This window comes from Heloderma suspectum, chromosome 7, assembly GCF_057233095.1.
Source record: "Heloderma suspectum isolate Gila_16-S chromosome 7, 16-S_ref, whole genome shotgun sequence".
Lineage (NCBI taxonomy): Eukaryota > Metazoa > Chordata > Lepidosauria > Squamata > Helodermatidae > Heloderma > Heloderma suspectum.
Genome location: NC_139464.1, coordinates 125460038 through 125487169, shown reverse-complemented (window position 1 = coordinate 125487169; position 27132 = coordinate 125460038). Strand labels below are relative to the sequence as shown.

Sequence of the window (27132 nt, the reverse complement as noted above, 5' to 3'; positions counted from 1 at the left end):
AAAAGATTCAAAGTTGGACTCTCTATAGGTGTGGTTTTGTTTAGGCCTTTCAAAAATTTATCCCTTGATTGCCTGCAGGGCTATTCCAGGAATCATCTCCATTCCTTGTCTGGGCTTTGGAACCCTGTGCAAGGATTTCCTGGGTAAGGTACGCCAGGAATCCAGAGTCCCTTCCCTTGTGTTCAGAACCGTGGTGATGGCAACGTGGAAACCACGTTGATGAGGATCTCCATCACGGTGGTAGTGCTCAAACTGATGAATAATAATATTAAACAATAAAATAGTTAAAAACATGTAACTAAAACATATAATAGTTAAAAACATATAACCCAATAAACAATAAAGCAACTAATAGTGCAATCCTATGCATATCAACTCAGAAGTAAATGACATTGAGCTGGATAGGGCTTACATCTGAGTAGACATGTATAGGATTGCCCTGTAAACCACACTAACAGCAGCACAGGAACACTTCTACTTTCCATTTCATCACAGGTAACTCAGCCAAGACCTGTTACAGCTTGAAAAAACAAATGTGCTTTCAACTATCAGCAAAAGAAACTCAAAGAGGCTAATCAAATCTATCTCTTGGAAAGAAGTTCAAGATGGATATCAGAACCAAGAAAGCTTATCTGTCAACTCTCCAAAATTGTTGTTAGCCCTAATTGGGGTGGGGGGAGGTACCAGTACTATACTATGCTTGGTTCCCTCCCCCCCCACACACACAGTGGGGGCTAAAATGACCTTCACAAGAGGCAATTTAGGTCAGAGAAATGGTGCTGGAGAGGCCTCCCTCCATTGCTCCAATGAAATCATCTATATTGGCCTTAGCTATGCTATTGAAGCTTGCTTGCCTCAGTAATACCCTGGATTTTGTTTTTCTAAAATGGGTTTTGGCAAACATCATGATGTTTATCACACTGTTTACCTACTGAATGTCATTTACCTACTGAATGTGACAGCCCTTGAGGTATTTGAGGAGTGCTACCGTGTCCCCACTCAGTCTCTTCTACAGGCTAAATAGGCAAGTTGCTTACCTATAACTGTGGTTCTTTGAGTGGTCATCTGTGTGTTCATACCTATGGGCTCTGTGCCTGTGCAGAGCCTTGATTCAGAAATCTTCCATAGCTGAGAATTCTTTTGATGGGAACCCTCCCCCACTGTCCTACTGTGCATGTCCCAGCAAGTTTCTGCCCATCTCCTCGGTTCTCCTGAGACTGACTAACCTGGCCTTGTAACAAAGGAGAAAACACTCACACCTTGGTAAAAAGATCAGTATCGACATCAACACTGAAGTGGGGATGGTGGGTGGGTTGTGTAAACCCACAGATGACCACTTGAAGAACTACAGTTACAGGTAAGCAACCTGCTTTTCTTCTTTGTGGTCTCTGTGCATCACACATATGGGCGATTTGCGATTAGCAAGCTCACTTACCAGAGTAGGGTGGGTGCTTTGCTATATCCTATTGAAAGAGCGATGGCAGGACCTCAGGACCAAAACTGCAGTCCTCCCGCACTCAAACATCGAGTCTGTAGTGTGAAGCAGACAAGCAGTCGATGGTATCAACCAAGTTGCAGCCGTGCATAACTCCAGTACCAACACTCCACGTCCAATGGCAGTCGATGTCAAGATCCTGTGCATTGAATGCGCCTTAATCAGATCTGCTAAGTTGAGACCAGCAAGTTCATAAGTCAGCTTGATAACGTGGATGATCCAAGAAGCAAACCTTTGCGATGACACTTGCAGTCCCTTCTTAGGTCCCAAAAAACACACAAAAAGTAACCAGGACTTTGAAATGTCTCAGTCCTGGCTTTATAGAAAGCAAGCACTCGGTGGATGTCCAGCGCATGCAGCACTGACTCCAAAGGGGATGAAAGAGATGGAAAAAATGATGGTAGAACAATGTCCTGATTGAGGTGCAAGTTGGACTCCACCTCAGGCAAAAAGCAGAGATCAGGGCAGAGGACTCCTTATCCTTACAAAAACTAGATACAGTGGTTTGCTTTGAAGGGCACACAGGTCGCTGGATCTGCAAGCCACAGTTTCAGCCACCAGGAAAGCGTCTTCCCATGAAAGCAAGCAAAGATCAGTCTTCGGAAGAGATTCAAAAGGCTTAGCAGTGACGTTCAAGTTTTGACACCTATCAACAAACTCCGCTAAGGAATGGGGATTCTCACTGGAGGAGCAAGATTCTCAGCCCCCTTTAAAAACTGATTCATGAGGGGATGAGTAAAAATCGAAAAGCCTTGAATTGGTTGATGGTAAGCAGAAATGGGCACCAGTTACACTCTAACTAAGGATGGATGAAAGTTCCTTACCTGGTCCCGCAGCTTGCTTCGCGGTGGGGGGGAGGCACTCCGTTTCTCCCCCCGAAATTCTTGGCAGGGGGGGAGGCGCCCCGCCCCTCCCAGCTGAAATTCAGGCCAGGGGGAGGCGCCCCATCCCTCGCCGCCGAAATTCAGGCCAGGGGGGAGCACCCCGTCTCCCCGGCCGCAAAATAAAAAAAGTAAATTGAAAAAAAAAACGTGATAGGCTACGTAACGATTTACGTAGCCTATCACGGCTAGATTTTCAAAGTCAGCCGTGATAGGCTATGTAAACCTTTACGTAGCCTATCACGGCTGACTTTGGGGGGGGAAAAAAAGCACGTACACAAATGGCGGCGCCCATGGGTTCCTTATTTAGGCACGGGTAGTCTACATAAAGATTTACGTAGCCTTATTTTCGCTGTAGTCTACATAAATCTTTACGTAGACTACCCGTGCCTAAATAAGGAACCCGCGCCGCCATTTGCGTATGCGCTTTTTTTTTTCTTCCCAAAGTCAGCCGTGATAGGCTACATAAAGATTTATGTAGCCTATCATGGCTGACTTTGAAAATCTAGCTGTGATAGGCTATGTAAATCATTACGTAGCCTATCACGTTTTTGTTTTTTTAAAACTTTATGGGGAAATGGCGGCAGCGGCAGCCGGTCGGAAGACCATCCACCGCCCCTGCCACTGCCAAAATGCCACCAAAATGCCGCCGGGACCCGCCGCCGAGAGGGACATTCGCGCGAGGTAAGTCCCATCCTGGGGGGGGCGGAGAATTTCCCCACCAATTTCAGGGGGCCGAATGCGTTGGCATTCGGCCTCCCGGAGATTCGTGGAGAAATTCTCTGCCATCCCTAACTCTAACTGAAGCAAGCTTGAGTTCTTTTTGGAATAGTGAATGGAGAAAGGTAAGTATCCCCTCAATCACATCCAACCAGGGATCGAAGCCATTAGTCTCTGCAAACTTCACAAAACCTTCCCATTTGTTTGCATAAGCTTTCCTTGTTGTAGGTTTACACGCTGCTTGTAGCACATTCCTAATTGCAGAGGGGACTTGCTCCACTGCTGCTTGATCCTCCACACCCTAAGGCTGTGGGTGTCAAGGTCGGAGTGCTGGATGCAACCACAATCCCCGGTTAGAAGTGTCAGTATGAGAGGTAACCAAATAAACCTCTCTCTCTCTCTTGCCAGTTTGAGGAGGAGAGCGAACCAAGCTTGTCATAGCCACCACAGCGTACTGGTAGACCTTATTAGAATACAGTCCATGCCATCTATCCTGATCTTCTGTAGGACTTTTGCTGTTAACGGAAATGCTGGGTGGGGATGTCAGAGAATTCCGCCACGGATCTCATTGAGGCCGAATGCCAGTGCATTCAGCCCCCCGAACTCCGTGGCGGAACAGCCTGCCACCCCCCGACCCCCGCGGATTCCCCCAGGGATGAGACTTACTTGGGGCGGATCTTCCAGGCGGCCATTTGCAGTCTTGTAGGGACCGCCGCCATTTGCAGTCTTGTAAAAAAAACACAAAAAAATGATGTGATAGGCTACGTAAAGATTTACGTAGCCTATCATGGCTGGGTTTAAAAAACAAACAAAACAACCGCGTACGCAAATGGCGGTGGCTACGGCCGCCACCATTTGCGTTCCTTATTTTTGGCCGTCTTAGTCTACGTAAATATTTACGTAGACTATGACAGCGAAAATAAAGGGGAACGCAAATAGCGTAGTGGGCACTATTTGTGTCCCTTTTTGATTCGCCGTTTTAGCCTACGTAGGCTAAAATGGTGAATCAAAAAGAGATGCAAATAGCACTCGCTACGCTATTTGCGTTCCCCTTTATTTTCACTGTCATAGTCTATGTAAATATTTACGTAGATTAAGACAGCAAAAATAAGGAATGCAAATGGCGGCGGCCATAGCCACCGCCATTTGCGTACGCGGTTGTTTTTTTCCCCCCAGAGCCCTCCACGGCCAGAAATCTGGCTGCGGACAGCTCTGGCCTGGCTGGGCCTGGCTGGCTGCTCCATGGAGCTACTGCGGAGCACAGCCGGCCGCAGAGGATTCCGGGGGGGAGGAACGGATCACCTCCCCCCCCCCGTTGAGGATTCCGGGGGGAGGGACAGAATGCCTCTCCCCCCCCCACCATCAACATAATCCACGAAAGGTAAGTGACTTTCGTACATCCCTAATGCTGGGAACAGATAAAAACAACTCTGACTCTCTCACTCTCTGACTCATTTGGAAGGTGTCCCTAGGAAAATTCCTGCCTGTTCCCCTTTTTGAGCAGAACGTGCAACATCCTTTGTTCTGAACTGCTGTAAATAGGTCAATATCAGGGGTTCCCCATCACTGTAACAGACAATGGAGAATTCCGTCTGTTCATGAGATGACAGATGAATTCAGCTGAGTGAGTCTGCTAGGAGATTGTTTTTGCCTGCTATGTGAAGGGCTGTGAGTACAATCCCCCTGGCAATGGCTCAATGGAAAATCTTGATGGTTCTGTTGACCAGAGACCTGTTGCGAAGATGTCCCTTGAAAGAAATAAGAGCTTTCTTTACCATTAGTAGTTTGAGCACATTGATGTGAAAAAGCCTTTTGGTGCTGTTCCATTTCCCTGTATCTGGAGAGGACTGCAGTGTGCTCCCAAACTTGGAGCAAGGCACTTGTCATGAGAATCCTGGGCGGAGATGATGAAATAAATGGAACCTCCTGAAGGAGGCTGCACTGATCCATCCACCATAACAGTGATTCCACAATTTTGTCCGATATCATTAACCAAACTCACCTTCATTGACCATGCCCATAAAGGACGCATACAAAGTCTCGCCCATGCAACCACTGAGACGTTTGCTGCCATAAGGCCCAAAAGGCACCGGATATGAAAAGCCGACATTTCTCAGTGTCAGAAAAGCTTGTTGGCCAAATTGATCAAGGTAAGGGCTCACCCTCATAGGAGGTAGGCCTGTGTTACTACTGAATTCAAGACCGCTGCAATAAATGGGGTCTCTTGTGCTGGTTCCAGTCTGGATTTGTCCTCATTGACACAGAGGCCTAGAGCATTGAGGAGGTTCTGAACAAGCAGTACTGCCTTTACTGGCTATTCCTCCAATTATGCTACTAGAAGCCTATCATCTAGGTGTGGGTAGACTTTAATGCCTTGATTCCGAAGATGTGCACAAACCACTGCCATGCACTTCGTAAATACCCTTGGTGTGGTGGCTACGCTAGGCTGACTCTGAATTGGAACATCTCAGTTCCAATGATGAACCTGACGTAATGCTGATGGGAAGCTTATATGGCAATATGGAGGTAGGGATCCTTGAAGTCTATCACTGAGAACCATACTCCTTGTCGAAGCAGCAGTAGACTTGTGGCTAGTGTGGTCATTCAGGACTTCCGTGCTCTGATGTATCAGTTCAGGTCCTGAGATCCAATATCGGGTGAAGTCCTCCATCTCTTTTCAGTACCATAAAATAATGGGAAAAGAACCTGTCTACCACTCAGTATGGAGGGATGTGCCTGATCACACCTTTCCTTAAAAGTGACTCTGTTTCCTAGTGCAAGACTTCCGATGGGGCAAACACAAACACAGTACTGATGGGAGGGAGGACCTTGAATTCTATGCTGTAACCATATTGGATTATGGTCAGGATCCAAGAGTCTTATTTATACATGCCCAATTCAGTAGAAAGCGTGTCAGGAGGGATCCAAAGAGGGGAAGAGAGCCATTGAGATGGAGAGAATCAAAGCCTCCACTTGGAACCACTGTTGATCTTTGGGTGAGACTGATGGAACCAGTCAGAGGATGACTGCTTTCTCTGGCACTGTGGCTGCTGAAAATAGGCACTACGATCTGAATACTGCCTGGATTAATAATGCGGTTGCTGTCGGAACCATTGTTTAGGCTTATAAGTTGGAAAATGCTGCTGCTGCTGCCCCAGACCCACCTTCTTCGCAGTTGTCTTGGCTTCTTGAATAAGGTCCATGGCTTCTCCACCTTTGAACTAGAAATTCCTTCACCATCGAATGGGAGGTCTTCAATGAGAGACGTGGCCTCTGGTGTTAAGCCAGCCAGATGAAGCCAGGTGTGCCTGAAAGGAGCCACCGCTCCCGCCATGGCCTTCACCCCACAGAGACAAAGCAAATGTCCATTGGTGGGGGGTAATATGCTGCTGCATAGGGATGTCGCTGGTGCCCGACATGGGGGTGGAATCTGACGGACCACCCCCTTCGTCCCCCCATTTGCAGACCACGTGGCACTCACTGAACCCATCCATGAGCATCTGCTAGCCCACTCACTCCTTCCCCATTCTGCACAACAGTGGCAGCTCAGGCATTTCTGGGAAGCGAATGTTGCCTTGGTATTGGCCGTAAGGGGTGAACTAGGCAACATTACAGGCATGTAACTTACTATCTATGCAACATTCTCTTCCTGGAAATGCCCAAGCCACCACTGTTGTGCAAAATGGCAGCTCGGGGAAGGAGCAGGTGGATCTGCAGTGCTTGTCAGTCACTCACCGTGCCATTGAGGGGCTCGAGCGGCCCAGGAAAGTGGGCGCAGCTCACCAAGTGACCAATGGCCCTGGATGGAGATGAGTCCGTCCATCCCTACTGCCACACTACACACATTTGCAGAACAGGACCTTAACTGCCATATGCGCCACACAGCAATCAGAATCACAAAGGAACACAGTGAAAACCTAACTATACTAACTACATTTTTTTAGGAAGAAAAAATGAGAGAAAAGTGTAAAGGAATTAAAACACAAAAGACTAAACTACCTCAGCAGTGACTAACAAGACTCTTTATAGAACGAAGTTTCCAATGAGGCAACCAGCTAAGTGGTCGAAAGAGAACTGAGGAGATAGGCAGGAACCCCCCAGGACATGTGCAGTATTATGGTGGGGGAAGGTTCCTGCCAAAACGATCCTCAGCTATAGAAGGTTCCTGAATCAAGGCTCCTTGCAGGCACAGCACCCATGTGTGTGATGCACAGAGACCACGAAGAAGAACATTCCCAGTTCTCCTTTACCTATGTCTGACTGAACTGAAACTGCAGTCCATGGCCCCCAAATGACCACCCAGGGCAAACAGCCAACAGGTAATGCAGCAAACAGGCCCAGTGTCAGCACCTTGGCCAGCAAGGGCCTGCTGGGGCCTGCTGGGGCCTGCTGGAGCTGATGCGGCTCACCAGCATCAACTTTCTTCCTTCTTATATAATATAAATATGTTACAAAGTGGCAGCTAGCCAGGCAAGTACATCGTTACAGCTGCTCGTTTTATTATTTTAACTTTTAAAATATATCATCTTTTTCTATAACAGAATGATGCTTATTCCCAGGTAAATGTGTTCAGCATCGGGGCAGCAGAAGCAAACAGTCTTTTATTCCTGTACTCATGGTGGTGCTGTGGTTTAAGTAAGATCAAAAGTTATTTTATATCAGAGTTGGCAAACGGTTTCTAGTTTGTTTTGATCTAACACATCCAGAATGTAGAAGCAATTATAAAGCACGGAATGACCAGGGGGTGGGAGAAGAGAAGCGTTAGTTGTGGAATTCACAACTGAAGTAACACTCCTGAATGTCTAGCGGGGCGCCCCAAGGGACCATGACATTCAGTGGTCTAACATTCGCTAGCTGCACCACCGGCTGCAGCTATGCTCCCTGAAACACCCACCACGGGAAGCCAAAGAAGTGTACTGAGGACTACAGAAGGCTTCTGAAGAAAAACTCCTCTCATAAATCTAGTTTTGCAAAGATTTTCAGTCCCTTTGGAAATCAGTATTTCATATATCGTAGTATCAAACTTAGTTCTCCAAATGCCACTCCTTATATAACCAAAAGGGCACCATCTACACACAGAGGGGGGAGGGGGTCAGCTGGCTCTGCAGAACCCAAAGGTTTACAGAAGTACAAAAAATATGTCAGGAATAAGCCCTACCTGGGGGAGGGGCACATCCCTAAACAGCATGCTCAGTGGGCATGGAATGCTGGACTGGCTATGCTACAGGGGGTGGGGGGAATGGAAAACCAGACGGTAGGGGGGACAGACTAGGCAGGAATGGTCAACTTTTGCCCCGACAGATGTTTTGGCCTACAACTCCCATGATCCCTCTTCATCGGTTGTGCTAGCTAGGGCTGATGGAAGTTGTAGGCATAAATATCTGGAAGACCACAAGTTGACCACCCTGGACTAGTGTATCCAAGGAGAGGGCATGGCTGGTTGGCTGGAACCCTGAAGAGGGGCACTTGAAGCTGTAAACTTTTGTTACAGGCCCACTTGTGACAGCAAAATACAGAACCAGAAATCTCATCTGGCCACTCTCACTGGCTGTTGCTTGAGCACTGGACTCACTTTCCCTGGGCTCACAGAGACGAAAAAAGAGCAGCAGATCAATGTTAGACAGAACTGCCTTCCAAAAGCGATACTCCCGCTGAACAGAGCAATGATGGAACTACCATTGTTAATAGGTGGCAATACATTTCCATAATAATTATATGTGTTGGGGGGTGGGGGCCTCAAAGCTGGCAGGCATTGCTCCATCTTGTGGCAGTCTGTCCCACAAATTTGCGTTCTAAAAATTCTGGGCAAAGGACACTTGGGATTGACTTTGAAAAGCACTATCGGGCCAATCTAGCTATTTTCTCAAAGAACACAGATTGTTTTCTGGCTGCCAGTATTCTGGAATGATGCTCAAAGTCTCCCACAATTTAGAACTGAAATGGATGTACTCCACTGCAGCAAATGTTGATGTTGCCTATTCTCCTGACCTTCTCTGAACATTGGAAAAGTGTTTGAATATTTGATATCTGGTTTTGACACAATATATTTGTTTTCAACTATTTGCCATTGTTGAGCTGATAAGATTTCATATTTGATGCCCTCAACAACAAGACATGCCAGCAAATTTAAAGCACTCAGAATCTGAATATTGAGGTAAAATTTCAAATTCAACATGTTAACTCAAATTTTGATATTTATATTCAAAATATGAATGACAAAATTGGTGATTTGGGAAAAAAATAAAAATTGCTCTGTTCTAAGTCAATCAGACTGTTTCAGTGTATAGCAGACTGCAGTTGAATGTGACAATTCAGAAGTCATCAAACCAACTTTCTTCATAGAATCATAGAAAAGTAGGGTTGGAAGGGGCCTACAAGACCATCGAGTCCAACCCCCTGCTCAATGCAGGAATCTAAGTCAGAGCATCCCTGACAGATGGCTGTCCAGCCTCATCTTGAATGCCTCCAGTGTGGGAGAGCCCACCACCTCCCTAGGTCATTGGTTCCATTGTTGTATTGCTCTAGCAGTCAGGAAGTTTTTCCTGATGTTCAGTCGGAATCTGGCTTCCTGTAACTTGAGCCCATTATTCCGTGTCCTGCACTCTGGGATGATCAAGAAGAGATCCTGGCCTTCTTCTCTGTGACAACCTTTCAAGTACTTGAAGAGCGCTATCATATCTCCCCTCAGTCTTCTCTTCTCAAGGCTAAACATGCCCAGTTCTTTCAGTCTCTCTTCATTGGGCTTTGTTTCCAGTGGCCTGATCATCTTCGTTGCCCTCCTCTGAACCCTCTCCAGCTTGTCTGCATCCTTCTTAAAGTGTGGTGCCCAGAACTGGACACAGTACTCCAGATGAGGCCTAACCAGTGCTGAGTAGAGGGGAACTAGTACTTCACGGGATTTGGAAGCTATACTTCTATTAATGCAGCCCAAAATAGCATTTGCCTTTTTTGCAGCTTTTTTGCAGTCACCTGCCAGAGAGGAAGGAACAGAAACACCATAATATGGTGTCCCCTGTGCCCAACCCCTCCAGGTGGTCAAGGAGGATATCATAGTCGACGGTATCACAAGCCGCTGAGAGATTGAGGAGAACAAGTAAGGAGCATTCGCCCCTATCCAGAGCCCTTCCCATAACATCCACCAAGGCTGTTTTTGTCCTATGCCCTGGCCTGAAGCCCGATTGAAATGGATCCAGATAATCAGCTTCTTCCACATGTGCCTGCAACTGCAACGATACCACCTGCTCAATCACCCTGCCCCCAGATGGCAGATTCGAGACTGGGTGAAAGTTGTTCAAGTCTTGGTCATCCAAGGAAGGCTTCTTTAAGAGTGGTCTTATCAATGCCTCCTTGAGGGCTGATGGCATCACTCCCTCCTCGAGGGAGGCATTCACCACTGCCTTGATCCCCTCCTTAAGTCTCTCCCTGCAGCTCATAATGAGCTAAGATGGGCAAGGATCGAGTAAGCAGGTGGTTGGCCTTACAGATGAAAGCACCTTGTCCACTTCCTCAGAAGAAGAAGCTGGAACTGATCTCACACAACCGTTCTGCCACTGGCCGCCCCTCGCTCACTAACTGTATCCACAGCACACGGAATAGCACTCCTGATCCAGTCGATTTTATCTGCAAGGTGCTTTGCGAACTCATCACAGGAGGCCTTAGAATGCTCCATTGGTTCCGGAACAACTGGACTGACCAGGCTCCGGACCACTTGGAACAGCCTCCTGGGACAGCACTCTGCAGATGCGATGGAGGCAGCATAAAAATTCTTTTTTGCTGCTCTCATCACCACGTGGCAGGCTGAAGCTACAGCTCTAACCTTTGTCTGATTGTCTTTGGCGTGAGATTTCCTCCACCGACATGCTAGCCATCTCACCTCCCACTTCAGAGCTAGGGATGGGGGAGAATTTCACCCCGAAACTTTGGGGGGCCGAGTGCCAACGCATTCGGTCCTCCAAAGGTTCGGGAAGAAATTCTCCGCCACCCCCCCCCCCCGGGATGGGACTTACCTTTCATGAATGTCGCTCCCGGCAGTGGGTCCCAGCGGTGGTTCGGCAGGTCTTCATCAGGGGCGGGGGCGGCAGCCGGTCTTTTGACCAGCTGCCACCACCGCCATTACAAGAAAAGTAAAAAAAAAAAAACAAACGCCCCTGTGATAGGCTACGTAATGATTAACGTAGCTTATCATGGCTAGATTTGCAAAGTCAGCCATGATAGGCTACGTTAATTGTCATGTAGCCTATCACAGGTGACTTAAAAAAAAAAAGCGCGTACGCTAATGGCGGCCCCCATAGGGAGCTGCCATTCGCGTTCCTTATTTGGTCCCTGTAGTCTACGTAAATCTTTACGTAGACTACAGGGACCAAATAAGGAACGCGAATGGCGGCTCCCTATGGGGGCCGCCATTAGCGTACGCGCTTTTTTTTTTTAAGTCACCCGTGATAGGCTACGTGACGATTAATGTAGCCTATCACGGCTGACTTTGCAGATCTAGCCATGATAGGCTACGTAAATCGTTACGTAGCCTATCACGGGGCTTTTCTTTCTTTCTTTTTTTCTTTTGAAGTTCGCGGCCAGGGAGACGGGGCGCTTCTCCCCGGCTTGAATTTCGGCCAGGCGAGGCGGGAAGCCTCCCCCCCCCGGCCTGAATTTCGGCCAGGTGAGGTGGGAAGCCTCCCCCCCCGGCCTGAACTTTGGGGGGAGAAGCGAAGCGCCTCCCCCCCACCGCGAAGCACGCTGCGAGACCAGTTAAGTGACTTTCGTACATCCCTATTCAGAGCTCGCAACCGTGGGATGAACCATGGTGCAGTCTGAGCTCTGTTCAGCGGGAGAGGGTGTTTCGGAGCCACCCGGTCTAATGCCCCAGTGATTGAAGCATTCCAGCTATCCACCAGGGTCTCGACCAAGCACCCTTTTGCGTGCTCCAAACAATCCCCAAGCGCAGTCAGGAATCCATTTGAATCCATTCCCTTCCCTCCTCTATCCTGGTATTTCTTTCCCTTCTTCATCCCATCCAGAGCAAGTCTTGGGGCATTCTCAAGAGGGAAGGGTGGTAGGCAAGAGAAGTTCTCATCTGCGTTTGACTTTATACAAACAGACAAGACAATTTCTTTTTCTCCTTTTCCTCACACAACTCTTTGAGGAAAGTGGGTTCACACAGTTGCAGAGGAAGGGAGCTGGGACTACTTGTTTGTCAGTTGTCATTATTCAGCAATGGAATGGCAAGCTTTAATAAAAACCAAACCTGGCCGGCCGGGGGGGGGGGGACAAATACTGCTCACTTATACAATCCTATGTGTGCCTACTCAGAAGTAAGTCCGATTATGTTCACTGGAGCTTACTCCCAGGAAACTGCACATAGGATTGCAGCCTAAGTTACTTTTGCAGGGAGGTTTGCAGCCTGAACCTCTGCATGTTTACTCAGAAGTAAGTCCTGAATTGTAAGTGTGGTTACATAAGTGCAGGTTTAATGAAATGCCCACCCCATGCTACTCCTCTGACTTGGCTACCCTTTCAGCCCAATCCTATGCATGTTTTGTCACTTGTATGGTTTTGTTTTTCTTTTTGCATGGATTCCATCTTCAGTAGTGAGGGAAAGGCACTTGGTACATGCTCAGAGGTATTTTCTCTAGGGATGTGCGAACTCACCCCCATCTGGATTCTCCAGATGCCGGCCCAGCCCCTGCCCCCGGTCCACGCTCGATCCCCTCCCATGCTCAGCGAGCATCCCACACTCATCCCAGTGGCCTTGTCAAGCTCTGTGATCGCTATAAAAAAAAATTAATGGCAATCACAAATATGTGTATGCTTTGTATGTGCGAAAATGTACATTTTGCAAATGTTCATATTCTCATGTGCAAAATGCACATTTTTGCCAAGGCGCACAGCTGTGTGTGTGCAAAAATGTGCATTTCGCACATATGCGAATATGTACATTCGCAAAATGCTCATTTTCGCATGTGTACAAATATGCACATTTTTGCGATTGCCATTTTATTTCTCAAAAAAATGGCGATCGCAAAGCTCAATGAGGTCACTGGGGTGAGTGGAGGCCACTCGCCAAGCACGGGCAGGGGGCGGGCAGGGGCTAAGAGAGTGGCACTAGGGGGTGCAGGCAGGGGTGGTTCCACCAGATTCCCAGACTGAATCGGGCACCCATACCAGCCCTAATTTTCTCCATAACTTAGCCCTAGTATTGAAAACAGACTCCTTGATTAAATTCTGATGAAGTCTTGGCACAAATTAAGTTATGGGGAGGAGGAGACAATGAGAGCTTGCACATAACAATTAAGAGGTATGGGAGAGTTGCAAGAACAAAAATCAAACATCTGTTTTTATAGAGAGTTGCTGGAGGATGGGAAAATGGAGAGGGATTTTTGTGTGGAGGGGAACAGAATGTATGTGATCTGGTGTAGTTTGCTTGTAACAGGTGTGGCCAGTACTTAATCTCTAAAAAGGGAATGCTGAGGCTTTAATCTCTGTGGGATATAGTCCATCGCTATTAAGGGGGAGGCTGTAATTGCTCAGTGATGACAGAAAAGCATTCTGCATATGCTCAAAAGTACTTTTTATTTCACAATTGTTTTTGCTAACACTGGTGAAATGTAATCAAATTCTAGGAATTGTGTGTGTGTGTGTGTGTTTATGCACAAATACACATATACACACACACGTATGTGCAAATATGTTTCATGGGCCTGTGCCCCAGACCTTTAAAGTGCCTAGCAACACTGCTGATTCCATTCCTTCCCCTTCCTCTGGTTTTCTTTCCCCCCTCTCAATAGTCAGTGTTCTGTGTAAGCATACTCATTTCTAATTGGGCTGTTTTGTTTTTTCTTCTTAGGGTTTTTCTCTAAAGATGTTTTGTACTTCTGCAAACCTCAGGTTTCCTTCATGTTTGCTGATGCCTGCTTTTTGTGCCTAGGTGCTGCAAATTTGGCTATATATACAGCAATATTCAGAAAACTTAATTGGAGTTAGAATAGATAAGAGAATTGCTGTGAACTGCCCAGAGAGCTTTTGCTATTGGGCAGTACTAGAAATGTAAGTAATTAATTAATATTCTGGAACAGGGGGCAATCTTGTACATTAGGTCCCTGAACTAAGCATAAAATTGTCATAAGAACAAATCCCATTCTCCCTCCAAAGCTGCTTACAGGAATCTTGGGAAGAAATGGAATTAACATGAAGATCCACAGCCTATGTCAGAAAACCATTTCTCGGAGTATGTCAGCAGAGGAGGGAAGCAGGAAAGAAAGATCCAAAAGATAGCAGCTTGTATTTCCTTGCATGACTAGCAGTAGGGAAGAGGATTTTGAGGGAGAACTAAGGAAAGGGACTTGTCCTATTAAATACCTAACACGCAGGCCCAAACTACATCCTGTGGGGAGACATAAATGAACCAAATCTCCATGACAATGTCAAGTTGGGAGGACAGGTATGGCACAATGCCATCACAGCAGTATTTCTCCACCCCCTGCAAGCAGCAGCCAATGAAGCAGAACAGGGAACGCTAATGTGATGACGTCACGTCACATCACATCGTTTCAGCTATATATTACAGGTAAGGTATGGGAACCGACAGGTCAGCTCTGTGTCTCACCATAGCATGTCCTTTCGGCCTCAACAGGACTGAGGGCTTTTTCAGGGCTGTAAACGGAAGCCCTTGCTATTTCCTGCCATGGACATTTGTCTCCAGTTACATCCATTCTAAGGATAACTAAGCAGTCGAGGATTATTTTTATTTTCAAAAGGCTCCCCCTTCCTTAGACAGTGAGGTCATGTGCAAAGATGACAAGATTTCCCAAAACAACATCGGCATCTATCTACAACACGTTATTCATGGCTTGGAAGGCATGGCGCTGATAGGCTGGATCATTCCTTTGTGTTTACTTAGAGTGCAATCCTGTGGCCCCTACACATTGTCTGAGAGGCCATAGGATACTGGGGATTTTCACCTCTGAGGCCGTCAGCCGAGCTGCGATCTTGGCGGTGAAGATCTCCACTCGGGTCTTCACCCCTGCGCCTCCCCCAACCGTCGCAAAAAGCTCTGCAGCTGCTCCTCCTCCGAGTTTGGTGTCACAACCTCGGATGAGGGCGGGAAGAGGAAAAAGAGCCTTGCCTAGTGGAAGGATTCGAGGAGGAGGACGGAGAGGCAAAAATCACTGCTATCGCTACGCCTGCCTTCTTGGCAACTGCCTGGCAGGGCAAAGGAATCCCAGAAGCCTCTGAGATCGGAGGCCTCCATCTAGTGGGCAGCAGCCCAATACGGCTGCGCCCTTAAGCAGCTGCATGGCCACGTGACCTCGCTTTCTTTTTTACTCCGGTCTGATTCACTACAGCACTCTCACATTTCTAAAAGTGGGAGGTCTGTGATATTTGCATTAAACTGGAAATATAAAACATAAATAAAAATAAAGTGAAATATAACTATTACTTTCTGCAGTACACTGTTCAGATACAGCAAACTGTTTGGAAAACAAAATAATGAAAAGTAGGGAGAGAGGGGTGTATTTCCTCCCTCTCTCAATCTAGAACTCGGGGTCAGTCAACCCATGAAGCTGATTGGCAGTAGATTTGGAGTGACAGAAGAACTTCTTCACAGACTGCCTAATTAACATATGGAATTCAATACAAGGAGGTCTGGCTGTCTAGGACAGCTTTTTAAAAAAGGATTAGACAAATTTGAGAACCATGGCTGTTTCAGCCTTTGGGACCCCACCCATGTCCTATGAAGACTGATGTTGACAAACAGGGTGCCCAAGTATTAGGGCCTAGAGCAGAGGTGAGAGTCCCCAGAGAATGGGCCAGAGAATTCCTCCATTTCCTCCCTGTAGAGCCTCCTCAGCTGGCCGATCACCACCTTTCCTCGGTCCCCCAGCAACTGGGCTTGAAAAGCTTTCCATTGGCAGCAATTGCAGGCTCTTCTGAAACCTAAATTGCCTTGGGTGGGCTATGAGGGATTTCAGCTAGGGAGACAAAGGTTAACCCACCCCATACACTGCATTTCCCTCCAAGTCCCCCACATGCAGCAATTAGGTTCAAAAAAGTCTTCCACTGAAGGCAATGGAAGGCTTTGGTGAGGCCTAATTGCAGCCAGGTGTGTGTGTGGGGTCGGGGGAGAGGGGTGTGTGTGTGTGTGTGTGTGAGAGAGAGAGAGAGAGGAGGGGGTGGCTCCACACACTGTAGCTTCGACTCCACTCACTTTTTGCAGGGGGAGGGGAATGTCCAGAAGGTGACCCACAAGGGAATGCAGCCTTAAAGCTGAAAAATGTGTGCCCCCCCCACCCCCAGCCTAGAGGGACCATGGGTGACCATACTTAAGTTTGGAACTGCTCTCCAGCTTAGGAATATTCAGCTGGAGTTGAAGAATCAGGAAGGTGGAACTTGAAAGTGCAGTGGACAGAAAGTAGTGGCCTGTTGACCAGGCAAGGCCAGAAGGCCAGCTCACAGCATTTCATACCAAGCCTGGCCAATCCATAGGCTTCATACTGGTGGCCAGTTGCAGGGGCAAAGGTTACATTCCATTCTGTTTCAGAAGACTTCTTTCAGAAGTCCCAGACTCAGCCCATGAGGGTTCTGGTTTAACCCCACATGTCATTAGCATCAGGCCTCACAGAAGAATGCTTTCAACTCCTTGTCTTATGGATAAGGACAGTTGCCAACCATTACCTCCCACCTGCCTACAACTACTTTAAGGAAAACATCTTCTCACTGGCTTTAAAAGATGTGACTGCCATAGCTACACTGCTTTCCCTCACTATGGCTTTCAGCTCCATGAAGAATTATATTGCAGCTTAAGGAATAAACTAGTTCCCAAATTGAGCCCTGCATAAATAGGTTAAATTAGGTTCTGTAAAACTATACGTATGTTTTTGTTGGTTTGCAATGTTACAGTGATTAAACTATGCTGTCTATTGAGTCATTAATGTATTCTGCACAATGTCCCTGTAACTGACAATGCTATTTCTGGCCACAGTAAGACATGCACCTGCTCGTAAGAAAAGGGAAAAGGAGATGCCATTGGTAATACACCAAGTACTGTTTTATGTGAACTGGTAGTTAAATTGGGGAGCTCTTTGGCCGTTCGAGGCTGCTATGTCACAAGCTGGGAATCTGAGGAATTCAGAGGGGTTATTAAAATGCCTGAGTCTTGGATGCTGTGATGGGAAAGCTGGCTCCCTCCCTAAATCCAGGAAATGGCAGGCAAAGTTCTCTCTCTCTCTCCCCTCAGATTATCCCTCATGGAGTATTTGCAGTGTGCTGTTCCTTAAAACACTGGTCCTCAATAACAGCACTTTCTCAAGCAAGTCTTATACAACTCTCTAAAAACTGGAATCTATTTCACATTGGTAAAATTCCCCTTCAGTGTCCATGTGTGTAGTTTGTTCTCCATTTCCATCTGAAGGACAAAGGAAAACCAACACTAAGTCACTTGCATGGGACAGGCTGAACCTTCATCGTGTGTGTGTGTGTGTGTGTGTGTGCGCGCGCGCACGCGTGTGCTTGGACCTAGCTTTTAGGTGTGTGTGTGGGGGGGGGAGGTACGTGCAGGCTTGTGTGGCCGGCTAACAGAGGAATGGATGATGAAACCCAGTTCTACTGACAGAACTGCTTCCATTACTGGAATCAGGAGGGGGGCATTTCCCCCTCCCACCTGCAGCCTCAAAATTTGCTCTATGGGGCTGGAGGACTCTCCAGAGCAAATTCTTTTGGGGGTGTGGAGGGATGCATGGGAGAAGAGAAAGGAAGGAAGTCCATGCGCATGACACTAGACTCCACCCAAATATTTTTTTAAGACAAAAAGCAACAAATAAGAACTCTCTTCACTTTTTCCTTCTAAGTAAAAAGGGGACAGAGCAATAGAGTAATGGGTGAGTTAATGGTAGATATTTTAAGACACTGCAAAAAACAATACTGGAAGGAAACAGCCAGCTCAAAGGATATTCAAACTTTATAATGTAGATTTTGACTGGAGGGGCAGGCAATCATTTTTTTTTTAAAGCTGAAAATGAATTAAAAGAGACATCACTTACCATGGGGCATATACACTTTTTTTGACCCACTGTCATCTCAGGCTAAACAGGTTTTTGAAAAAAAAATGTGAGAAGAACCTTGCAGGGTCAAAGGTCCATCTAGCCCAGAACACTGCTTCAAGCAGTGACCAACCAGATGCCCTTGGAAAATCTATAGGCAGGACCTCTTGTTCGACCTTAGCAACAATCTGGTATTCAGAGGTAGGTATACTTTCATTGAGATGCCTGGCTAACATCATGATAGGGAGACCGTAACATGAGTGTCTACATCACAACCAGCAATCTATCTTTCAAACTGATTTCAGCTCTCTAAAAAACAACCACACTGCCTCCAGCCTTGGAAATAGAGTTGGTGGACACAATCATCTACTATCAGGTGGCAACCATACATTTCTTTTCACCTAAAATGAACAAGAGATTAAGGCATCTTCTCTATAAGAAAAGGTTAAACCATGGAATGGATATGATATAGGTTCCTAAAATTATAACTGGGGCAAACAGAATGGGTAAAAACATTTCCCCTGCTAGAATCGCCCAATTAAGCTGATTGGCAGTAGGTATAGGACAGGGGAAAGAAAGGCATTCTTCATATAACACATAACGGAATTCATGACCACAATATTGAGTGACAGCCACTACCCCAGACAGATTTTTAAAGGATCTGCACATTCGGTAAACAATAGGTCTACCAACAGTTATTAGCCAGGATGGTTAAAAAGAACCTGCATGTTCAGATGCAGTACTGCTCTGAATATCAGATGCTGGGAAGAACCACCAGGAAAGGGCTGCTGCCTTCATGCCTTGCTAATGAATTTCCAGAAGCATTTGCATGATTACTGCTGGAAACAGTATTCTGAATTAAATGGACCTTGGTCTCATTCAACAAAGGCAACTCTTAACCTTGACACAAACTGTATCAAGTTTTTAGCTGCTCCTTCCATTATCCCTCTGATTAAAAATAAAAAGTAATTAGCAGTTGAATGGATAATAGTCTGTACTAAAGGGCAGACATTTCATAGAGTATACTGTAGATGTGAATGGTGTTTGTATTGATGTTCAAAACAAAACAAAAAAAAGAGTCATCCTGCCATTTCGCCCAAAACCGAAATATTGTGTAATGAAAAGCGAGGTAGTACAAGGACTGAGTTGGATTACTGAAGGTTACATTCCCATAGCAAGCAGTACAATCCTTACCACAGAACTCTGGAGATCTCCATTCCACACAGATGCCATTTGTTCTGCAAAGGTGGGCATAGGATGATACAATCTCACATATGTCATCCCCGTAGCAGTTGTTTTTTTCACACGCTGCATAGAACGTATTTGGAGGAATGATTTGGTGGCATTCATAAAACTGAGGGGATAGCAAAATGCTGCACTTGGCGGTGGCATGTTCAACACATCTGTCAGCTCTGTTCACCTCACAGGCCTTCCCTGGTTGCTTAACCGTCCATTCTTGGATGAAGGTGCCGCTGTCAGGCGCAATGGAGCCATTCTTCAGTACCAAGTCGTTGCCCCTGTTCTGATCACAAACCCCTAGGGCAGAGGGACAGAAGGGCACTGTACAACATTTTATCATTAAAGAAAATCAGCGATCTCAAACAGGATATTGTGCTTAGAGATGTACAAAATGTTTGCTAATCTTACTGAAACTATTTTAGCTTCTTCTCAAAATTCTTATAGCTGTTTCATCTAATCAAGACCCTCCAAATTTCACATCATGAAATTTGCTAACAACAGAAATATCAAAGTTCTCTGGAGAAATGCTACTAATTTCATGTATGTATGTATGTATGTATGTATTTTTGGTACTTCTATACTGCTTAACATAATGAAATCCCCAAGCAATTGCACTGAAACAGATGCTTTACCTGCACCGGTTCCCCCAAATTTCCTTTGAGTTCTGCTTTAGGCAAGATGAACAGAGCACCTAGGTAAGTTGCTGGGAATAGCAAGTGCTGATTTATGCTGACTTCTTCTGTGTTCTGTTTCCAATCAGAGTCTCAGAGAAGCATTGAGACTTGGGATCAAACTTGATGTGATGATAATCAAACTGGTCAGAAGTGCAGCATGGCAGAAGGGGGACTTTAAGTGTTCAGTGCCTTGGTTCCAGTCCAGATCTCCCCCTGCAGCTGCTATTTGCACTGGGAGGAAAGCTCTCATAAGAGTCATTGGTGGATCCGGATTGGGACAATGGCAGGAAAAAAGAGTTAAGGCCTGTCCCCCTCCATTCCATAGTGAAAATCTGGATTGCCTCCTTGTGGGTGCTATTTTAAAAACACACGCACACACACAATCATATAACCTCTAGTTGTTATCATGATGTATAGGTCCCCACCCCCAATTTGGAATCAATCCTGCTGTTACCTGCACACCCTGCCCTTTCATTTGGATATCCCCTCCCCATCCTGGATTCCGTTTCTTGGTCACACAACAATGTGACAAGTTTTTATACCAAACAGAACATTTTGTACCAAATGTGTTACCTTTTTCTGATGAGCCGAGTGTTTAACTACATCCCATATACCCTCCTAGTAGCTGTCTTGCATAGGTTATTGCAGATCCCATTCTTCATGTGGGGAGCTGGGATTGTGATGAGGGTGGACAAGCTGGTCTGTGCTTGCATTTTTTCAAGCACAAGTCCAGTCTGTCCTGTTTCCCCATCAGTTTGCAATGTTTTTAAAGTCTGCATGAAAATGTGCATGGATTTTTGTGTGCATTTTCATGTGCACAAAAATTTGTACACATTTTTGTACACATTTTCCATAATATACACATGTTGGCAAGGAATTTCCCCTAATAATGCCTTTTTGTATGCTGTCTTCCATAACGTATGCATTTTTGTAGGCACTTTTTTTCCAGAGAACTGCACTGTGAAATTCAGAGAAGTATGAAAATGGAAGGATAATTACATTGCGGTTCATATATTAGTTTGGGAAGTGAGAATTAGGTCAGTTCGTATTAAAATGCAACCCAGACAAATTTCTCCCCCATCCCTAACAATACCTAAGGAATCTAGGGGATGGTTTTGGATTAGAACCCAGGTCTTGATACAAACACAATTTCTATATTCTGTCCTGTAGACCAAATAATCATGGTTCAATGAGAATTGAAAGAGGCTACTCACTCGACCTTTCTCCTTCCCCACTTCTTCAGATATGGCTGATCTTAGATAGTGTTTAGAATCCACTTTCAGTGAAATTGCCATAGCTGTCTTTCACCTGCCTTGTTTGAATCTTGAAAGGGTCACAGCATGTGAGTATGCTGAAGAAAATGGGCACAACTGCCTCCACCTACCAGATGTCACATTTCCTTCTGGTTCTATAGGTTTCCAGCCCACCAGAGGAACCATCTCCTGGGTGTCTACCCACCCCATCCCATCCCACTCCATTTAACAATATTGGCGTATTTAAGAAATTCATCAGCTCTGTAAGCAACAAACATACCTTGTAGCAAGAGAGGTTTATTACAATTGGTTATGTTATTAGAGCCCTTGAATACTGCTAGTTCATTATGTTAGTTTCGTGGAAGAAAGAAATGCTGAACTGAAGTTTTCCCAGAAAGGGTTTTCTCTGAGAAGAAATAAGGGACTGTGAAGAAAGGTGGGAAAAACAACCTAATTTTTTTCAGGGGAGCGGAATGATATTTTCAAAAGGTCTGGCAGTCAAGGGCTTACCAGGAAAGCAGGAGCAGCATTGCCTTTTTTTTTCTACAACAAAAACATCTTCCTTATGCTTACAGCTTTGCTATATTGACCCTAAAACCCTACACCTTTACTGGGGCTTTTGCTTCCAGACTATTTGCAGGATTAAGATGGGCTCCTTTACATGGGCAGGACCATGCTCTGATTCGGGGACTTCCTTTGTCTGCAAGTTCTATCTGTTTCATTAAACAACCACTAGATGGTGCTGTGCTATGCTGGAACTGTGCAATTCCACATACAGCCAATATAGCGGATTACATCCCTTGCCTTCGTATCTCTGATCTTAAAAAAACAGGAAAAAGGCCAGGTAGCACGGGAGACACCCTGAAGATTGTCAACATGTAAAGGACCAACAAACTTCTGTGAGCAACCAGTCTTGATGGCAGGATAGACGCCCTGTGTGGAGAAGCCCTTAGTTGCCCCATTGCCACAATGTGAATGGAGCTGGAACAAACTGCAGCCAGCAGGACTGGCCGGTGGAGCGGCCATCTTCGCCCTCCCCCAATGCCACTGATGCAGGTATTGTGCCAATAAGGCATGGGGGGGTGGGGGGAATGGCACCCTGCTGGCTGCCAGTTCTTGTAGCTCTGTTGCTTCCTGTGGCAGTGGAGCGACTGTGTTCAAGAAAGGTTTTTGCTGGGACAAGGCAACGTCCCTGCTGTTTCCTGGTAAGCCCCCTCACGTCAGAAGATTTTGAAAAGCACCCCACCCTGTGAAAAACACACACCAAAATGCCTCCCCCCCCCCGAACATTCTGCATCTGAGAATGGGGCTGCATCTGCATCTGAGAATGGGGCTGCAACAGTGGGGAGGTGTCTTCAGTTCAGCTTTAGAGTGAAATCCATATTGCCTTAAACTTTAAACCTTCAAGTGTGGCTCTATTCCACAAACGAAAATTTCTGGAAAAAATCCTGTCATCTCATCTCTCTTTTTGCTTATAGAAGAGCCACAGGAAATACATTTCTGCATCCTTTTTGCCATGGTCGTAGAAAGCGAAAAGCTGATGGTGCCAGAATTCCCTAGTACCAGAGTTTCTTGGTAAGAAGACAGTATCTTAAGCTTTCTGGGAATTAAGAATAAATTAGGGATTTGTAAAGGAATTGAAACATCATTCATGGCATAAAACTAAGCTGAAGGAGTTATGTTTAAAAACTCAGGCTGCGATTCCACACACCATCCCACGCACCAGGCATGGGCAACACGTGACAGCCCCTGGGCTGCTTTCTGTCGCTCCTGCTGAGTTCCCCTGCTGCGGCCCCCAAATCTGCTACAGCAGTTGCAAAAATTGCAGCATTCTGCAGGTGAACAAGGCGCACAGGGAGCCTGCTCCCTGTCTGGAAGCAGAATCATGCTACCAGACCCGCAATGCAGCTTTGAAGCCTTGCTTTTTGTGCAACACCAGAAAAACCTTTGCTGGCTGCCACCCACCACTGCAGTGGCGTATTTGGCAGGGGTGGGGTGCAGCCCCTGGTGGGTCCTGGCGGAGGGGAGTGTGGCTCCCCAATCCCTGGAAGTCACCTATCCCTGCTATGCACACTTACCCAGGAGTAAGTCCCATTGAACTCTGTGGGACTTCCTTCCTATTAGCCGGGCATCGGATTGCACTGCAAGAACATTTGCCTGATCACTGCAGGTGTTTACTTGGTTTCATTTAATTAGGTGCAGGTACTGCTGACAAGTAGAAATAAAACTATTGCTAAGTGAAGACCGTGCTCCACCTTTGCCTCTCTCCACCCTCAGCTGCAGAAGAGGGCCACATCTGACACTTCGCAGCAACTATATATTTTGTCTCTAGTGAAGTCTCATTTATTTTAGACTTACATAATAGGAATATCTATATTGAAATTACAAGAAGCCTGAGTAATTGCCAAACAAACCATCAAAAGTAACACTTCAGTTGTAAATCTTCTGACATACCACAAAGGCCGTACGTTTTCGAAGCAAAACTCTTTGGGCTAAGTTGGAAAGTGAACTCGTTGCTGCTTGGAGTGAAGGAGATGACGTGCCCCAGCCGAGAGAACCTGATTTCATGCATGATTGCTCCGTAGACATTAACTTCAATGTGGCCGTCAGCATATGGAACAGTGACTGTTTCACCGTTCACAGCAGCCTGTTTGGAAAAGTTGAGAAGAGCTTTATTATCAATCGATCAGCAAAACAAACAAACAAAAACCCTCCAAAACAGCAACAGCAAAGCACATTAATTTGAAACAAGAGGAATTTGAAGAGTCAGCTGAAAATGCACCTCGGCTGAGAACACAGTTCATGAGTTCTAGCTTTTCAACAGCTAAACAGGACCTCTGTGGACAGAGCATTATATCTCTCAACGCCAGACGTTGTGGCCGGTCCCTTCATGCACTGCTTGTGAGCATTTAGGCATCTGGATGGTGGCTTCTGGAAACAGAATGCTGGATGAGGTGGGTCCTTGGTCTGATCCGGCACTCCTCGCAGCCTTAAGACTGTCCGGCCGATCACGCTGCCTGCCGACAACGGGTCCATCCTGTGGCCAAGAGCCAACTGGATGCCCAGATAAAAAGGTCTTCCGCATTGCGTCGGGTTAAAGTACAAATACGAGAGACACTTCTTCCCAATAGCAGAGTCCAATGGTGGATGGAGGCTGTGAGCACCCGGCGCCACACTCCCCAAGTGATGGAAAGTCCAGTGGGGAGCTGCTGCGGGGACTCTTCCCTTGTGAGATGGCAGCAGTCAGGGCTGGTGCCACACTCTACTGGCCCCTCGGCATAGGGCCCCTGCTGCCCGCCCCCACAAGCGCAGCCCCCCGCCCGCCCCCTCGCCCCCCCAGCCCCTCGCCCACTCACCTGCCATTGCCAAGCCCCCACCCACCTACTGCCACTGCCGCCCCAGTACAGCCAACCGTGCAGCCAAAGCCTCCCCCCGCCTGCTTGCCGCCACCACCGCTCCCCAGCATCCACCTGCCTGCCGCAGCCCCTTGTGTGCCGGCCCACCCGCCACAGCCGAAGCCCCCCCGCCCAGCTGCCTGATGGCACTGCTGCCCCTGAACACCTGCCCACCCACTACAGTCCCTTGTCTGCCCACCCACTGCAGCTGCAGCCTGGTCCGGCCCCCTGCCTGCCAGCCACCACAGCCTGCACACCACCAGGCCCCCCTCCCACCTGCAGCGCTGCAGCAACACCCCCCTCACTGGCTAAGCCCCCACCCACCCACCCAACCCGTTTTTTACCTGGCTCCCCCTCCTGTTCTGGTGGCCCCATGCACAATTTTAAAAGTTTTTCTTCAACTTAGGTTTTGAGTTTCAACCATTTGAGCCGGCCAGACCCTTCCTTGGCTGGGGGACTCAGTCAGTGAGGACACCAGAGTGACATAAAGATTGCCCTGTGCCCTCATTGGCCATGTCCCTCCTCCCACACTCAAAGGTTCAGATCACCACTACTCCCTCACTCACTCACTCATTCATTCATTTATATACCGCCCAATAGCTGAAGCTCTTTGGGCGGTTCACAAAAATTAAAACCAAAGAGCACACAATAAAACAATATATAAATATAAAACATTAAAACCACAGTAAACAATACAACCAGAACATATGCAAAATGTAAGAATCCCCCAAGGCTGCTTCCAGCCGGCTGCAAAGACCTGTTTTACATCCGCTGGCTACACAGCAACTCCAAACCACACGCCTAGCCCCCAGGCAAGCATTCCTGGCATCTCAGCCACCAGCCGTTACATAAGCAAGTCAGAACAAACGCCAGCCACCTCTTCACTTGCCACTATTTCCACCCATATTATTCCTATGGCTCACCCTCATGTCGCTGTAGAGTTGCACAGATGAGTCCTCGTGCGTGACCTCAATGGCATTCATGCAGTTGAGTCTCGGGGCTGAGCTGCAGGGCCCGTTGTGAAGAACCACTGAAATATCATGTTCTTTGTCTTCGAACAGGGTGTAGGAGCAATTGCCTGTGAGTTTGAAGTCTAGGCCATCAAAGGTGACAATATGACTGGTCGAGCTGCCCATGCACGTGCCTGTACAGAGGTAGTCAAACAAAAGAGGAGTACCAGAGAACCTGATTATTTTGTTAAGTATACTTTCTCTTCTTTGATAGATATTGTAAGGCAGCTTTCCCCAACCTGGGGCGCTCCAGATTTTTGGACTGCGGACATTTGGAGGGCACCAGGTTGGAGAAGGCTGTTGTAAGGCAACAGGAAAACTAAAGCAGTGGTTCGTACGATCAAATAAGCCACCATGGCTTCTCTTAGTTGGCAACACATGCCAGCTGCCATTTTCCTAATTACCCACGCAGGCGCAGCACGTCCTGTTGTCCGAACCTGGGGGCATGGCTTGTTGGAGGGCTAAGCAACCCTCAAATAACCCATGGGCTTGTAGGGTATTTAAGGTTGTTTAACCCTCCAACAAGCCATGCCACCTGGGTTTGGAAGACACTATAGCCCACAGCCAAGCAGTGCTTATGCAGATTTCACCTGGCATGTGCCGTGGCTCATGACAAGCCATGGTGGCTCATTTAAGCCGCAGTGGCTTGTTCTGATTGTGTAAACCAGGTCAATGTTCTGACAGATGTTCTGGAATGTATGCAACCTTCAGGATTTTGTTTTGTGCTATGATATTTGTCACGGAAGTCCCTAAGAACCAAATTCTAAGAAGTAGAAGGTCTTTGGAAGAGGAAGCAATAAGACTTTTTAAAAATCAGCTTTCATCTTCGAAATGTTCTGTCTCTTTCCCATGCATTTCATTCCCAACAGGCTGTGACACCTTACAGACTAATAATAAATATAATCTGGCATAAGGTTTCATGGACACTGTCGACTTCATCAGAAGCACTAAGTGTTAACCTCAAATTGGCAGTTTTATAAACACATGCTGGGGGCGAGGGATGTAATCCACATGCATGGGCACTGTTAGTTACAGGTCACCTGGGCATGTGCCCCAGATCTTCAGAGGTGTGTTCCAGATCTTCTGAGCAGCCCCAATTGCCATCACCTGCCTTGATTCAAGTCTGCTTCTTCCCTCTAAGCTCAGTAGCCTTGCAGTTACTAAGGAGGCCTTAGGACTTGCTCCCTTAGAAGACCAATAGGGAGTGTAGTCTGGACACGCCAGCCTTTTGAATTAGAGGGGAGACTGCCACCTTTCCTTCTACTCATTGTTTTTTCTCTCTCCCTCTACTTTTCTGCTCTGACATGCCCACTGCTGGGAGCTTGCATGCAATGACCTTTTGGAGGGGGAGGGGGCAGGAAGAGCTCCATGTGAAACACTGGTATTTCACACAGCATCTGAGTGTACTGCCCCAAACTGGAAACTTTTTCGAG

At 46.8% G+C, this 27132-nt stretch overlaps 1 protein-coding gene across 1 annotated transcript in view; it reads right to left on the bottom strand.

The window, feature by feature from the left end:
- Positions 1–27132, bottom strand: part of VWF (von Willebrand factor) — a 273421-nt gene that overhangs the window by 74030 nt on the left and 172259 nt on the right. Inside the window, exons 35-37 of the mRNA XM_084811394.1 lie at positions 25613–25833; positions 23749–23941; positions 19323–19664 (exon numbers count right to left, since the gene is read on the bottom strand). Coding sequence (XP_084667520.1) covers positions 19323–19664; positions 23749–23941; positions 25613–25833 — 756 coding nt within the window. The remainder of the gene's footprint in view (positions 1–19322; positions 19665–23748; positions 23942–25612; positions 25834–27132) is intronic.